Source organism: Balaenoptera ricei, chromosome 17 (genome assembly GCF_028023285.1).
Source record: "Balaenoptera ricei isolate mBalRic1 chromosome 17, mBalRic1.hap2, whole genome shotgun sequence".
In the NCBI taxonomy this organism is placed as follows: Eukaryota; Metazoa; Chordata; class Mammalia; order Artiodactyla; family Balaenopteridae; genus Balaenoptera; species Balaenoptera ricei.
Genome location: NC_082655.1, coordinates 60,325,481 through 60,343,266, shown reverse-complemented (window position 1 = coordinate 60,343,266; position 17,786 = coordinate 60,325,481). Strand labels below are relative to the sequence as shown.

The 17,786-nt window shown below is 32.3% G+C and overlaps 1 protein-coding gene across 2 annotated transcripts in view; it reads left to right on the top strand.

Moving 5' to 3' along the window:
- Positions 1-17,786, top strand: part of ZC2HC1A (zinc finger C2HC-type containing 1A) — a 57,148-nt gene that overhangs the window by 18,123 nt on the left and 21,239 nt on the right. For both annotated transcript variants that reach the window (XM_059901956.1, XM_059901955.1), the window contains exons 4-5: positions 3,943-4,084; positions 6,209-6,357. In XM_059901956.1, coding sequence (XP_059757939.1) covers positions 3,943-4,084; positions 6,209-6,357 — 291 coding nt within the window. The remainder of the gene's footprint in view (positions 1-3,942; positions 4,085-6,208; positions 6,358-17,786) is intronic.

Here is a 17,786-nt window from a genome sequence, read left to right as displayed (position 1 = left end):
TCCCAGTGGTACAGGAAAACATTTCCCTATGGGGCAATTAATCTTACTAATAAAATCCTTTGATAACAGAAAAGCCAGTTCATCTTTGTTTTTCAGTTTATGAATATTTAAGGGAAGGATGGAGAAGCTTGAATAAGGTACATAAATTATTATTTAAAGTTTTTCTTGGTAACCTGCCAGATGTATGATTGTATTAGCTTTAATTAGCTTAGATAAATTAATTAAATCTTGGTATAGCATAGTGGGTTTGAAAGCTGGCTCAAGATTCTGACCGCCTGGATTTAACCCTGGCTCTGCTACTTTGTTGTGTTGGGTGAGTTACTTAATCTATACTTCTGTTTGTCTGTAAAATGGAGGTATTAGTGGTAGTATCTATCTTGTGGAATTATTAGGGGAATTAAGTTTATCCATGGTGATCTCTCAGTAAATGTTATTTATCTTGTTTCTTTAAGGGAAGAGGTTTCTATGCTTAAAAAAATTAATCTTTAGGAAAAAGTAAAGTAAAAACCATTACTTTACATTAAGTAGTTTTGTTTTCTTGCTCCTTAAAGTGTGGTCCATAGAGCAGTTACATCAGCAGTATTTGGAAACTTGTTAGAAATGCAGAATCTCAGGTCCCACCCAGCATACTGAATTAGAACGTGCATTTTAACAAAATCTTTGGGTGAGTCATATGCATGTTGCTTGGAGAAGCAGTGTGTTAGAAGGTTTTGAACATCATGGTGTAGTTCTCAGTATCTTTACTTGTATCAAGGAACTCCTACAAAGTCACAAGCAGAGCGGAGCAAAGCAAATACAAGCTCCATTTTTGCAGAAAGGCAGGCATAATCCAGGGACTACAAAATATGTGTTAGAGCTGCCCAGAACAAGTGAGATCCAGGAGAAGCTACCCATAGAGGAAGGGCAGGAAGTTGCTGGGGAGCCCGTGGCCCAGAATCTGGGACCCTGCCACCTTAAAGGTGAAGGGTCTACTCACCCTTAAAGGTGACTCCTTAAAGATGAGGAGTCTTATCTGGAAGTATATATCTCTTGTTTATCGCAGCCAAGGCAGTAACTGGGGTGAGCTGCAGGAACTTGGAATGAGCCGAAACTGGAATGAGCCTGGCTGAAATTGGACAAAAGCCAGGAGGGAGGAAGTGGGGAGAAGAGGCACAGAGAGTTGAAGAGGCCTGAGCAGAGGCTCTCAGAAAGCACTAATGGAAAAGAAAATACCCTTTCTGAAGGTGAGGGGCCCACTTTAAAAGGGCTGTGTCCTATTTTGCAAGTGGTTAGTGTAAGAACTGAGGGAAGTATGGATGGCAGCAGCAGGCCTCCTGGACACATACTGTTTTAGAGAAGCAGAAGAGGAATGTCTGTGTAATCACACACAGAAGCCTTATTTGTATCTGTATCTGGTACATCAGAGAAGAGAACTGTTTTGTGTAGCCTAGAAAGCTACCCTGGGCTGCTCCTTTCTCCCAGAACCTCTTGTAAATAGCTGTACCTGGAAAACCTAACTCATTCAATGATGGGTAATAAAAAGCATTAGCTAAGCATTAATATAATAATATATATAATAATACTTTGAGAAGAAAAGGTAGACGAGAGCAGCAAAAATTAGTAATACTCACTATGGAGCAGATGAATGTTGTGATCAGGAATCTCACTATAAAGTAAGAAACTCTAAAGAGTCAGTCATCTCAAACATCTAAATCTGCTTTCATTTAGTTAAGATTTTTGCATCTATATTCATGAGAAAGGTGGCCTGTGATTTTTCTTTTCATCAGTTTTGTTGCTCTCATAGGACTAGTTGGAAGGTTGTTCTCTTGTTTTCTATTTTTGAAAGAGTTTTTAAAAGATTGGTGCTGTTTCTTCCTTAAATGTCTGCAAGTACTCAACAGTAAAGGCATCTGGGCCAGGAGCTTTCTTTGTGGGTCTTTTAATAATAGGTTCATTTTAAAAAATAAAAAAAATAAATATAAGACTAATATAATTTTTCTGTTTCTGGTATCTGTTTTGTGGTGTTTGTCAAGGATATTATCCATTTCATCTTAAATGTCACATGTATTACCATAAAGTTATTTTATAATATCTTCTTTTCTTTCTCATGTTTGTAAGAAGTGTTTTCCATTCCTTGGTAATTTTTGTTTTCTCTTTTTTTCTAGATTAGTCTTGCCTTATTAGTGTTTTTGAAGAACAATCTTTTGATTTTGTTGGCTCAACATAATATTCTTGATTTAATAAACAAAGACATAATAGGAATAATCAGATATTTCAACATTATGACAAAATAAATTTCTTTGTAGCACACAAGCCAGCATTATGTTTAATGGAAAGATACTTAGAGGTAGTTCCATTAAAGTCAGGAACAAGATTAAGCTCCAACCAATACAGTAAGTGCTAGTCAATAGAGTTAAATAATAACAAGAAATTAGATGCATAGGAATTGGAAAAGAGGGGGTAAAACTATCATTATTAGGTGATGATATACCTGGAAAACCGAAGAGGATCAACTGAAAAATTACTACAAACATTAAGAGAAATCAGTGAAGTAATGAGATGTAATGTTAATATACAGAAATTATCAGGTTTCATATTTCAACAAACAACTCCTTGAAATATAAAAATGATTAAAAGACCCTTATAAAAGAACAACACAAAATATAAAATATTTAGGAGTAAACCTTATAATAATGAAGGTGCAAGACTTCCACAAAGACTACTTTAAAAAACCACTGAAAGACACGAACGAACACTTCTTCAAATGGAAATATATCTCATTCTTGGATAGGTAGACTTAGCAAAATAGAGTACTTAAGTTCCTTAAGTTGTTTATGAATGTAACGTTTAATTTTTCCAGTTAAAATGTAGTTTAAAAAAATAGACAAGCTGAATCTAAAGTTCATATGGAAAAATACACATATAAGAATAACCAGAAAAGATTGAAAGAAAAGCAGAATAAAGTAGGGTTACCTTAGTGGATATTAAAATATTATTATAAAATCTCAATATTTAAAACACGGGTACTGACACACATATAGTCAGAACAGTACAACAGAGAATTCAGAAATAGACCCAAATGCCAAAGAGAATATGATAAAGGTGTTCTCTCAATTCACTGGGGAGAAAAGTTAATAAAGGATGGTGAGATAACCACATAGCCATGTTAAAAAAACAGAAAATAGAGTCCATATGTCATAAATCAGGATAAATTCCAAATGAATAAACGATTTAAGAATGGTTCTAGGTAGCAACATGAAAAAATTTTATTTTACCTTGGTGTGAGGTTGGGCCTTGCTAACTGACTGCAAATCTGGAGACTATAAAAGAAAAAGTAAGTTAAACTACATTTAAAAATAATTCTGCATATCGGAAGACCCTTAAACAAGGTTAAAAGAGATGTATTGTGGGGGAGGGGTGGGGTTAGTCTCCTATAAAGAATTACTAGAAATTGTTAAAAAAAAAAAAAAAAGGCCAATAACCCAATAGATACGTTGACCAGGCTTATAAACAGTTCACAGAAAAGACAATACAAATGATTCTTTATGATATGAAAAGATGTTCGCTCTCGCTCATTATAGGAAAAAAGGCAGTTAAAATCACAGAGAGAACTATTTTTCACCTCTCTAATCAGTTAAAAAAAAAAGAAGTTTAGTATCATACTATGTTGGAGAAACTATGGGAAAATAAGGAAATACACTCTTAGTGGTGGCTTAAGTGTTTGTAACACCTACAGGAGGCAATTTAGCTGTGTCTGTCACAATTACAATTGTATTTTAAAAATTGCATATAATTTAGTTGCCTAAAGTTTCTTTTTAAAATTATAAATTTGAGAGGGAGATCATTTAAGGACTCCTGATGAGGGAACATTTAAAATAATATGGCATTTTCTTGAGTTTTATTTTAATTTATTAAAAATTGTTTTGAAACTGTTTTTTGTTTGTCTTTTTAATTTGTTGGCAGCCTGAACCACCAAAGAAGCCATCTAATTGGAGAAGAAAGCATGAAGAGTTCATAGCCACCATAAGAGCAGCTAAAGGCCTTGGTCAGGCCCTTAAAGAGGGTGGCAAACTTCCTCCCCCTCCTCCACCTTCTTATGATCCTGGTATATGTCATATTGTTCACAGAAATTGTTCATGTGGGAAGAAAATATCAATAGTATTGATAGATTTCTTATAAATTTTAAGATATTATTAAAGTTAACTTATAATAATTGAACCTAATGAAGCATGATCTTTAAAAGTTTTCCTATAAAATAATGGTGAAAATCCAGGCATTTAGGCTTATAAAGACACATCAGTGTTGAACATAGAAATACATTATCTTTTTATCTCAATACTTTATAAAGCATTTAATATCATTTAAAAATTATTGTAGTAACTATTAAATGTTAATATTCCAGGAAATATTTTAATCATGGATAATGTCGATTGTAATATAGTCATTCAGTAAGATTCAGATAATTATGTTGCCTGGTTCTTTGGTATCTTCTAATCTGGGAAGGGAAAAAAAATCATAATTTTGCTTCTAAAAATGTATTGTTCTAGTGGGGTAACCACCATATAGATGGATATACCTAGATTATGCCCTAAATTCATGTATTTTTATATTTTCTTCATTGGGTGGGTAAAAGTTTTTTGTTTATTGTTCCCAAAAGCAAGGCAAGATGCTGGCAACCAAATATGAGATAATTGAGATAATGAAAGATTTAAAATAGCACCGTTGACATTTTGACAGTGGTTAATGGAGTAGCCTCAAGAGGTAGTTATTTTAATATAACAAGTTAGCTGCATTAAAATTGTGTTAGTATTCTAAGTTGGGATTAATTTCTTAGTAAAGAGAAAGTTAGGTATGATCCTTTATAACATTTTATTGTAGAGGAGAGGTTGATAAACAATTTCTATAAAGGACCAATAGTTAATATCTTAGGTTTTGCAGTCCATAAGGTCTCTGTTTCAACTCCTCAACTCTGCCACTGTTGCAAGAAATCAGCCACAGAAAATATGTAAATGAATGAATGTGGCTGTGTTCCAGAAACATGCCGCAGGCAGGCTGGATTTGGCCCATGGGCCCTTGTTTGCCAACTCCTGTTTGAGTCTTAGTAATTAACTTTAATGCTATGAGTATTTCTGGAATGTTCCGTTTGGGTTTGCGTGTCTTCTATTTCTACCTTAATTTTCCCCATGAAGTTGAATTCTCTCTTTGTTTTAGAGGTATTTGTATATTGCATCTTATTCAACACAGCTATATTTCTCATGTTTACATAAGTCAGAGTGGGGGCGGCAGGGGGCAGTTCTTCAGGATAATTTGGACTTCAGAAATTTTTTGATCGCTTAGTCCTGACAGAACAACTTCTTTGTTATTAGAGATTTTAGACCTATTTCACTAGTTAGCAGGACAAATTTCTGAGGTTCAGATGAGTGTTAAATTCTAAAGGGCAAACTCCATCTCAAAAAGTAAACCTGTTGAAATAAATTGAAGATTTTTTTTGACACTGCTAAGTTGTTATATTTATTTCTTCTCTGTATCTCATAGAGTTGAAATCTTTCACAGTGCTATAAAATTTGGTTCTTTCTGGGATAACTTTAAGATTTATTTTGTAAGAAGTTTTGTTTGTACTATATATTGCATTTGGGGAGAATATATAATCTGCAACATTTGCTGTTTCTTAAATTTGAATTAATTATGTTAAGGAGATATATTTTTATTACTTATTCCATCTGTTGGGATCTCTAAGAGAAAATAAAACTGTATAAAGTCTATTAAACTATTTCTTGACAGCTTTCCTCTAATTGAAATGAAAGATTTTAACAGATGAGCCCAAATTTTAAAATTTTATGTAAATTTTTATTTAATGTAATGTGTTATTAACTACTTAACCTAGTCTACCTTATGAAAATATATATTTGTGATGAAAACATATGGTAATATAGAAGCAAAAAATAATTAACATTTTTCCTTTACTTATTCATTTTTATGTAGGGACGATTTATCTTTTTTTTCCCCTCAAATTCTAAGCTGGGAGAAAATTGTAGTTTATCATATACTAGCATGCTTTTTTCTTAAATGTCTTTACTAAGTTTAGATAAGTCAGGTTGGGTGGTTATAAGAAAATGAGAGTTTTTGCTTAGCAATTGTTATTTATGTTATATGTCTTGAGTTACTGTTCATAAAACTTATAACTCTTTATGTCCCATTTCAAGTATTATGTTGCGTTTTTCTGTTTTAGATTATATTCAGTGTCCATATTGCCAGAGGAGATTTAATGAAAATGCAGCTGATAGACATATAAATTTCTGTAAAGAACAGGCAGCACGTATTAGTAATAAAGGCAAATTTCCTACTGATACCAAAGGAAAATCGACTTCTCGGACACAGGTAATCATTGTAGTCATTTCTACAAATAAATGAGAAAATGACTTTAAGTTCACCGTTTTGTGTTTATTCTTTACAGAACATTTAACTACAGTTTCCTCACCTGCTAAAATTTATGTATTACTGTTCAGGGATTTAGTAAGAAATTTGAATGGCTAGTTGAGAAGAAAATTTGAAGTGGACTTGAGTTAGTAAAGACTTAAAAATATACAGATTTAAAGAGGTATTAGGAAAAAAGGGAGAAAATTAGTTTAAAATAGATGCAGCAGATTCAGAGGAAACTAGAGGGGTTAGATGAGTGAGAAAATGGCAATAAAAATCCACATTTGAAAATCATGTAAGTTGTGAATGTTTCCATGTTATATATGAGTAACACATTTGAGGAAATGAAAACATGGGGTCACATCCAGACTTCTACTTTTGAACTTTTAGGCAAATGACATTAATGTATGTAAGCATTCATTTCTTCATCTGTGAACTGGTAATCTACATAACTATAGTGAGAAGCAAATGAAATGATGTGTGTGAAAGCACTTAGAGAACCATAAACCATATAAGGATTTTGTTATATTAAATTTATTTTTACACTACTGTTGTTTTTCTTTGAGCATATTGTTACATAAAAACTTTGACAACATCATACTTTTAAGCAAATTTTATTTTTCACAAAGCTTTCATTTGTAAACTTTTTTTTTTAGTACTGTAAACTTAGCAAACAGTAAATAATCAAATCTGTTTTTTTGTTACTTATGAATAAAATATTGGATTAAAAGACCACATTGCAATTGAGACCTCCTTGAGAGAATCCTCCTATTGAATTTTTGTTAATATTATTGGAAATGGAGCATATCATTATTACTATCATCATTGTGGGGAAAGAATAGCGAAGAAAACTCATTTAGAAGAATTTCCAAAACAGATGGCAAACAATGTATATCTTTTGAACAGTTAAGAACATCAATAGGATTTTGTTTTGTTTTAAGAATAAAATAGTAGAGCAAAGGAAATACAATAGAATGTGTGTATTCCAGCAACTTGGTGCCAAATGATTCGTAAATGTAAAATCCAAGTAGTTTTTAAGTTCCCACCTTAAATTATATCAGTTCTGATACCATGCCTAGTCATATATATTTATTTCAGTCTGACCCCATATTTTCTCATCTGTATTCATTCAAGAAGTTTTTGAGTACTCTCTTTGAACCAGACACTGTACCCGGTACTGAATCTACATCAGTAAACTAAGTAGAGTACTTTTCCTAAACATGCTTAAATGCTTCCTTGTCATATTTAGCAACTGTAATCTGGCCTGATTACAGCCCACTTTTTGACCCTGCTCTAATCAAAATAATGATACAAACACAGTGAAGGTCAGGTTTCTATAGGTAAAAACAAGAAGTTCTACCGTTCAGTTAAGCTCTCATAATTCTTCTTCACTAGGAATTTTATCAAATTCAGGCATGGTTGTATTAGAGTAGACCCATGAAGACATAGCAAACCAAAAATATCATCTAATGTATGCTAAATTACATGTCTTGTTATTTTTAAAACAAATTATTTTGAAATAACTCATGCATAATTTAGATCCTGCAGTACTCTTTCATCAGATTAGGCTAGGCTGAGTTACCTTATGAGTTTAAAGCAATACGATAAGTATTTTATGATTTAGGAATTTTCCTAATCATATTCTGATAGGAAATCATATTCTGATTTCCAAATCAGTATTCTGATTGATTCTTACCCTACTTATTCTAAAGTAATGAAGTTTTAAGTCTGGAAAGATGATGTGCAATTTTTAATAAATTTTTTTCTGATTATTAAAGGGATTCCTATTCTTTATGGAAAATTTGAAAAATATATATATTTTAAAAGTTATCAACATAGTTAACATTTTAAATATTTATCTCTAAGCTCTTATTTTTTACAACACTTTTATTCTAATTTTTTCTTACAATTTTCCCGTTATTTTTTTTGTAAATTATACACATAGAAAAAAAAGCACAAAACATAAATACATGCATAACCACAAGAAAGTTGAGAAATAGAATATTGTTAGTCTTACAAAAGCCTCCACTAGTGTTTCACTCCCAGAATGTAATGTTCTCTCACTTCTAGCCCCCAACACCCATGAAGTAGTCACTATTTTGACTTTACATATAATCAATTTTTGCCTTTTTATATAGTCCCCAGACCACAATAATTTTTTATTTATTATAGCTTTATGAAATTTTTTTTTTAATTGAAGTATAGTGGGTTTTATAATATTACATTAGTTTCAGGTATATAGCATAGTGATTCAGTATTTTTACAGATTATACTTCATTTAAATTTATTACATAATAATGGCTCTATTTCCCTGTGCTGTACAATATATCCTATTGCTTATTTATTTTATACATAGTAGTTTGTATCTCTTAATCCCTTATGTCTATTTTGCCCCTCCTGCCTTCTCTCACTCCACTGGTAACCACTAGTTTGTTCTCTATATGTGTGAGTCTGCTTTTTTGTTATACTCACTAGTTTGTTTTTTTTAGATTCCACATATAAGTGATATCATACAGTATTTGTCTTTCTCTGACTTCACTTACTGTGATATTCTCTAGGTCCATTTATGTTGCTGCAAGTGGCAATATTTAATTCCTTTTTATGGATGAGTAATATTTCATTGTGTGTGTGTATATATATATATGTATATATATATATAGATACCACATCTTCTTTATCCATTCATCTGTTGGTGGACATTTAGGTTGCTTCCATGTCTTGGCTATTGTAAATAGTGCTTCAGTGAACATTGGGGTGCATGTATCTTTTCGAATTAGTTTTCGTCTTTTCCAGATATATGCCCAGGAGTGGGATTGCAGGATCACATGGTAACTCTATTTTTAGTTTTTTAAGGAACCTCCATACTGTTCTCCATAGTGGCTCTACCAATTTACATTCCCACCAGCAGTGTAGGAGGTTTCCTTTTTCTCCACACTCTCTCCAGCATTTATTATTTGTAGACTTTTTGATGATAGCCATTCTGACCAGAGTGAGGTGATACCTCATTGTAGTTTTGATTTGCATTTCTCTGATAATTAGCAGTGTTGAGCATTTTTTCATGTGTCTGTTGGTCATCTCTGTCTTCTTTGGAAAAATGTCTATTTAGGTCTTCTGCCCATTTTTTACTTGGGTTGTTTGTTTTCTTCATGTTGAGTTGTATGAGCTGTTTATAAATGTTGGATGTTAATCCCTTATCAGTCACATCATTTGCAAATGATTTTCTCCCACTCAGTAGGTTGTCTTTTTGTTTTGTCAGTGGTTTCCCTCGGCTGTGCAAAAGCTCTTAGGTTTAATTAGGTCCCATTCACTTATTTTTTCATTTATTTCCTTTGCCTTAGTAGGCAGATCTAAAAAAAATATTGCTATGACTTATGTCAAAGAGTGTTCTGCCTGTTTTCTAGGAATTTTATGGTTTCTGGTCTTACATTTAGGTCCTTAATCCATTCTGAGTTTATCTTTGTATATGGTTTGAGGAAATGTTATAATCTCCTTCTTTTATATGTAGCCATCCAATTTTCTCAGCACCACTTAATTAAACAGACTGTCTTTTCTCCCTTGTATATTCTTGCTTCCCTGTTGTAGATTAATTGACCATAGGTGCATGGGTTTATTTCTGGGCTTTCTATTCTGTTCCATTGATCTAGGTGTCTTATTTTTGTGCCAGTACCATGGTATTTTGATTACTGTAGCTTTATATTATAGTCTGAAGGCAGGGAGCATGATACCTCTGGCTTTGTTCTTAGCTTTAAATCTTGATATCTGGTAGAACTTTTTCTTCTACCTTCTGTTTTTTAAGGTTGTTTTAGCTAATTTTGGTCCTTTGCATTTTCACATAAATTTGAAATTATCTTTTTAAGGTCATTGCACACATGTGCACATACATACACACCTTTATTAAATTTTTGATTAGGATTGCATTGAATCAGCTGGGATTGAGTTTATATCTTCACTGTCTTAGGTTTTCCCAGACTCAATATTATCAATCTTTTTCATTTTAGCTGTTGTAGTGCTTGTATGGTGGTGTATTGTTGTGATTTTAATTTACATTTCTTTGAAAACCAATTAGTTTTAGTATCATTTTGTGTTCTTATTGGTCATTTGTGTCTTTTGTGAAGTATCTGGAAGGTTTTTTTGTCCTTTTTTTAGGTTCTCTTATTTTTTTTTTTTTAATTTATTTATTTTTAATTTATGGCTATGTTGGGTCTTCGTTTCTGTGCGAGGGCTTTCACTAGTTGTGGCAAGTGGGGGCCACTCTTCATCGCTGTGCGCGGGCCTCTCACTATCGCGGCCTCTCTTGTTGCGGAGCACAGTCTCCAGACACGCAGGCTCAGTAATTGTGGCTCACGGGCCCAGCCGCTCCGCGGCATGTGGGATCCTCCCAGACCAGGGCTGGAACCCATGTTCCCTGCATTAGCAGGCAGATTCTCAACCACTGCGCCACCAGGGAAGCCCTAGGTTCTCTTATGAATGAAAGCACGTGTTAAATATTCTCAGTCTTTTCTCAAATGTATATTAACAATATTTTCTTCCCTTCTGTGTCTTGGCTTTTTTTTTTAAGGATGGCTTTTGAAAAGCAAACGCTTAAAAATTTGATAAAGTCTAATTTATAAATTATTTCTTTTATGATTTTTTTTTCTTCTTGGTTCTAAGGAATCTTTACCCTTTCCAAGCTTGCAAAGATTTTTCTCCTTTGTCTTCTAGAAATTTTATAGTTTTAGCTCTTACATTTAGATCTGTGGATTATTTCAAGCTAATATTTGTATGATGTGAAGTAAAGGGCAATTGTTAATTTTTTTCTATATGGATAATCTGTTGTTTCGGCATCATTTGTTGAAAAGACTTCTTTACCCAATGAATTGGCTTAAGCACCTTGTTTGATCATCAGTTGAATGTATATTTTTAGGTCTATTTCAGGACATACTGTTCTGTTCCATTGATCTGTATGTCCTTTTATCAATACCACACTATTGCCATACTAAATATTATACCATATAAGTCTTAAAATCATGTAGTCTAAATTCTTCAACTTGTTTTTTCTTTTTAAAATTACTTTGGTTATTCTAGGTTGTTCACATTTTATATAAATTTTAGAATTGTTCTGCTAATTTCTACAAAAAAAGTCTACTAGTGCTTGATTGAAATTACATTAAATATATAAGTCATTTGGGGAAAATTGACATCTTAATATTGAATTGTCCAGTCCATGAATTTGTTATATTTCTTGCTTATTTAGGTGTTCTTTTTTTTAATTGAATATAATTGATGTAGAACATTATATTAGTTTCAGGTGTACAACCTAATGACTCAATATTTGTTTATATTACAAAGTGATCACCACAATAAGTCTAGTTAACATCCATCACCATACACGATTATTGAATTTTTTTTCTTATGATGAAAAAAAAAATTTATTTCAAGAGTGTTTTCCTTATCTTGTTTGATCTTGACGTTGTTTCTAATCTTGCACCCTACTATTTTGCTAAATTCACTTATTAATTATAATAGCTTATTGTAGATATCATAGGGTTTTTCTATGTACACAATCATGTCATCTGTAAATAAGGACAGTTTTACTACCTCCTCTTCAATTTGTATCCCTTTTTTGCCCTGTAATAATTTATTGCACTAGCTAGAATTTTCAGTCCAATGTTGAGTAAAAATTGTGAGAGTGAGAGAGTTGCCTTCTTCTGTTTTTAGGTGAAAACCAGTTTTTCACCATTGAGTATGATGTTGCTGTGGATTTTTGTTGATTCCCTTTGTCAGGCTGAGAAAGTTCTTTTCTAATTGCTGAGAGTTATTTTTTAAACCAAGAATGCATTTTGCATTCTGTCGAATGCTCTTTATCTATTGAAATAACATAATTTTTGTCTTACCCTGTTAATGTGATGAATTGCACTTATTTATTTTCAGATATTAAACCAACTTTGCATTCCATGAATAAATTCTATTTTGTTAAGAATTATTGCCCTTTTTATAAATTATTGGATTTGATATGCTAAAATTTAGAATCATTGCCTCTATGCTTGTGAGAAATATTGGTGTGTAGTTCTCTTCTTTTGATGTCTTTAGCTGGTCTTGGTATCAGGGTAATGCTAGCATCATACGGATTTGCAGTTATTTCCTCCTCCATTTCCTGAAAGAGTTTTTGTAAATTCTTTTTTTGTAGACTTTTACAGTATTGGTATTATTCCTATTGTGTATGTTTGCTAAAACTCACCAGTGAAGCCATCTAGGTATGGGTTTTTCTTTTTTTTCCAGAGCTTTTCATCTACCTCATTTTCTTGGGTAGATATAAAGCTGTTCAGATTTTCATTTCTTCTTGGTGTCAGTTTGGGCAATTTGTATCTCTTAAGTAATTTGTGTAATTGGATTTATTGACCGAAGGTGTTAACTTCTTAATGTAGAAATTTGTAGTGATATCCTCTTTTTCATTCCTAATAGAGGTATTTTGTATTCTCTTTTTTTCCCTCTGATTAGTTTTTTTCCCTTGATTATTCTGTTTAGAGATTTATCAATTTCATTACATCTTTTCAAAGAAACAGCTTTTGGTTTTATTGCTCTAGCATTGCTTTAGCTACATCTCAAAAATCTTAATAATGTGTTTGTTTTTTTTTATTCAGTTCAAAACATTTTTAAATTTGTGACTTCTTTTACTCAAAGTCTAGTCAAATATGAGTCATTTACTTCCAGATACAGTCATCCCTTGGTATCCTTGGAGGATTGGTTCCAGGAACCCCACCCCACACTCCCTGCCCCACCAAGGATAAGTCCCTTCTATAAAATTGCATAGTGTTTGTATATAACCTACATCCTTCCCACGTATTTTAATCAGATCATCTCTAGATTACTTATAATATCTAATACAATGTAAATGCTATGTAAATAGTTGTAAATACAGTATAAATGATATGTAAATAGTTGTATGCATGTGGCAAATTCAAGTTTTGCTTTTTGGAACTTTTTGGAATTTTTTTTGACCTGTGGTTGGTTGAATCCATGGATTCGGAACCTGTAAACGTGGAACCAGTGGATATAGAACCCATGGATACAGAGGGCCAACTGTGTTTGGAGCTGTTCTAGATGTTTTGTTGTTGTTGTTTTAATTCTGTTGTGGTCTGAGAATGTACTTGGTAAGATTTTTATCTTATTGGGATTTGTTTAATTGCCTAGCATGTGGTCTCTTTTAATGAATGTTCTGTGGCATATGAAAAGCAGAGTGTATTCTGCAGTTGTTGGGTATAAAGTTTTATAAATGTCAGTCAGGTAAGGTGGCTGGTAGCTTCATTCAGATCTTCCATGTTCTTTTGCCTTTTTATTCCATCAGTTACTAAGAGAAATGTGTTAAAATCTTTATGATTGTGAGCTTTTCTATCTCTCGTTAATTTTGCCAGTTTTTGCTTAAGTATTTTGAATTTCTCTTATTATTAAATGTGTTTTACATTTATAAATGTAATATCTTCTGTATTTATTGATTCTTTTATCATATGGAGTGTCCCTTTTTGTCTTTAGCAACATTCCTTGTGTTGAAATTTGTTTCATCGATAACATCACTGTTTCAGCTTAATTATCCTAATTTTCTTTCTATTCTTTAACTTAAATTTGTGGATTTGCATCTCCTGTAGACAGCCTGTAATTTTCTTTAATCCATCTGACAACCTCAACCTGTTTGTTGAAGTGTTTTGGCATTTACACTTAATGTAATCATTGATATGTTGTGTTTAGGTCTGCTATGTTGCTATTTTCTATATTGTCTTTTTTTATTTTTGTTTTTATTCCTCTGTTACTTCTTCCTTGCCTCTCTTGTTTTAGTAAAAGACATTTTATTTTCTCTATTGGCTTTCTAGCCATAAGTCTCTGTATTTTGTAAAATCGTTACTCTAGGAATAACAAAATGCATCTTTAACTTAACCCTGTCTGTTGATATGTTTATATGCCTCTCACCAATCTTAGTGCTGTTGTTGTGTATATGTAAAACTCTGTAGACATTATAAAGCCATCAATACTCTTGATGTGTATTGTTATAAGTGTTATACTTACTGCTTTAAAATCTGTCTTTTAAAGAAATTAGGAGAAAATAATATGTGAACATATATTTATACGTATATAGGCACACACTATATATATATTTATGCATACATGTATATACTCTGCATTTTATATTTACTCATACATTATCATTTCCAGACCTTTCTTTTTATAAATCTGTGTTGCCAATTTTGCCATTTTCCTTCAGCCCGAATAAGTTTCTTTAGCCTTCTAATAGTACAGATCTGCTGGCAATGAATTCTGTGTTTTTGGTTATCTGAAAAAATGCCTATATTTTACCTTCATTTCTCTGTTGAGATTCCCTATATGTTCATTCACTGTTACCGTATTTCCCTTTAATTCTTGTGTATATGTTCCTTTACTTTTTGAACATATTTATAATAACTGTTTTGAAATTCTTAATTACAAATTCTTACACACCTGTGCCCACATGAAGTCAGTTTCTGTTGATTTTTTTGCTGAATATGGGTCATGCTTTCCTGTTTTCATTTTCCTTTCCTTGTCTCCCCTTTCCCCTTCCCTTCCGCTTCCCTTCTCTTTCTCGTTTCCTGAAATTAAACCCAGAGATACACAGTTTCCAGAAGGACTGGTTTTGGATGATTTCCAATCTCTTAAAATCCTTTTTTTAAATCCTCTTTTTAAAATCATTATCTATAGGAGGATTATACAGCTGCTTCATTTCTCCACCACTGAATTTGTAATCTGTTATTGTATTTTTAATTTCTTCAAGTTGACTATTTTTCTAACTTTCTATGTTACTTTTTATAGTTTCCAATTCCCTGTTGATATTTTCAAAGTCGTCTTTTATATCTTTGAATGTAGTAAGCATAATTGTTTTATGTTATGTGTCTGATAATTGTTATGTCATGTGACCTTTATGGATATGTTCTTGCTTTCTTTTTTCATTTGTGGTTCCTTATATCATTATGTTTGTAATTATTATTGACCATTTTCTGCTGTTGTGCTTAAAATGTTATTCACGAGGATTGATCTTATGAAGTGCCTTTTTCAGAGAAAATTTGTACTTGTTTCTTCCAGGTATCTACCAGTCTGGAGACACATTAAATTAAATTACTGGCTTTAGTTTGCTGTACCATCTAGTAATGCATAATCATAAAACAAATCCATGTGATGGCCAGACCCTGTTACAATCTCACATGGTGTTGGCCTGGAAGTTCTTTTTCCTCTCATCTGACATTCAGTGCTTTTAAAATGATTTTTTATACTTTCCTGAGCATTTTAAATTTTTTAGTTGAAGGGTTGGTACAAATAGTACCTTTTACCATTTTATCAGAAATGAACATCCTCCACGTTCTTTAAGCTTTTTCCAATTTCAATAAAAAGTCTTCGTAAATATGAATATTTTACTAACAAAATTTACTAGATTTGTGATCTGTATAAAAACACATGAAATAATCACCTAACAAATACTTATATGATGAATGAAATATGTATTGAGTATAACTATAAAATCAGAGTTTGTTCTTTTGATCATTAAAGTAAATTTATACAAAATTGTTGCTAGCTAGAGTCATCCTGAAAGCCTACCAGTAGAATTTCAGCTTGATGTTGTAGAATAGATAAAATACAGGTCAGTAAGGAAGGAGTCATATTATCTAGGTCAGGGGAACAGCAAGTTACTGAGAGACAGGTGAATATGTTTTAAACAAGAGGCATTCCGAGTAGTATGAGGATTCAGTAAGGAATCTAACGTGACTAGTTTAGGTTGAAAGTAATAGGAAATATTATAGGAGATAGATAAAGTTGGGCTAGGTTCTGGTCATCTCAGAAGATCTGACCAAAAAATTGAGTAAAATAGTAGGAGGTCTCTACAGAGGGGAAAAGCAAAGCACCTTTTGAAAGGAATATTCTGCCTTTTTCTGTTTGTAAGCCATTAAGTTAATAATAGTAATTCCTAATATGTGAATAAAAATTTCTAGTACTGGTATATAATGCTGCCAGGGCCCTTCCTGCCTAAATATTTGACCTCTCAATGTGTAATATGCTATACCAGTATCTTTTATTAATACTAATCATTTTGCTCTGTTTTTGGTAATTAGCACAATATGAGTGGGTCACCAATCCTGTTTCTTAATCCAATTTTATTGACCCTATTTTTAGTAGACATGCCTCTAATATTTTGACAAGTCTTTGTTAGGTCTTTTTTTCCATATTGTTAGTTTTAAAATCTTGCCTAATGTCTTCATTAGCATTGGTATTTTAGTAGGAGAGACTGACACTAACCAGAAATACCCCTTAGGTTTTCAAAGAAACAGTATATTTATATGGCTCATCTCCAAAGTCTCCTAGTCATTTGTTCATTTGACAGACAGTTATCGGAGGTTTTCTAGTTGCCAAGTGCTTAAGAAATTGCAGTTTCTGGCATTATACTGCCAAATGTCCGTGTTATTTGTGTGTGTGTGTGTGTGTGTGTGTGTGTGAGAGAGAGAGACCATTTTACCAAGATTTGTTTTTGTAAAAGGTCAAATACTGAATTTTGAAGAGAGATAATATTTGACTTCAAAATTTGTGCTTAGCAGTTTTCATTAGTAGCACATCTTAAATTTTATACTGATTATAGGTTATAAATATGATTTGATTTTTGAAAATTAGGTTTAAAACCAATTTTTCTCATTAAGTCCAAAGCAATCTAAATAATGCATTGGGCTCAAGTACACATACATGCAAGCACAGTAATCACCTTATAGTTGGAGTATAGGGCTAGAACTAAGGTGGCATGAGTCTTAATTCCTATTTTGTTGTTAAGTTGGGTTGTAACCCTGGGCAAATTCACTTCTTTCTGTGGGAGTGGGTGTTCAATAAGATTCTTTTAAATTCAGTAACAGAGCAAAATTTGGCTCAAGTAAGAGACAGTAAAATAAAATTAATGGTGATATCTCTAGAGAATAGAGAAAAAATGAGAATAAACGAGATAAGCTAAAATACCCTGTCTTTCTCAGCCCACATTCCATTCATCTAACATGGTCTGGTGAGGTTAATAAAGCCAGAATTAGCTCTTTCTCTCCACATTGGGGCAATAATCCATTAAGCAGCTATTGTAAAACTTGTTCAGACTGATAGGTACTCTTATGAATTTTTATCAGTAAGAAATATGACTGGATTATATATATGAAATATAAAACCATACCCAGGAACATGTAAAACTCTTGACCGTTAAAGCTACACCACTGAGTGAGCATCATTGGGCATTTTGAAGTTTTTCTGTTACTATGGTTGGCATTTAAAATCTTAACATTGAGGAAATATTTTTCCATTTCATCCATTTTATTTTCTTTGAACTGGGAAAAGTTGCTCTTAGTTTATTTTAGCAGTACAACATCTGA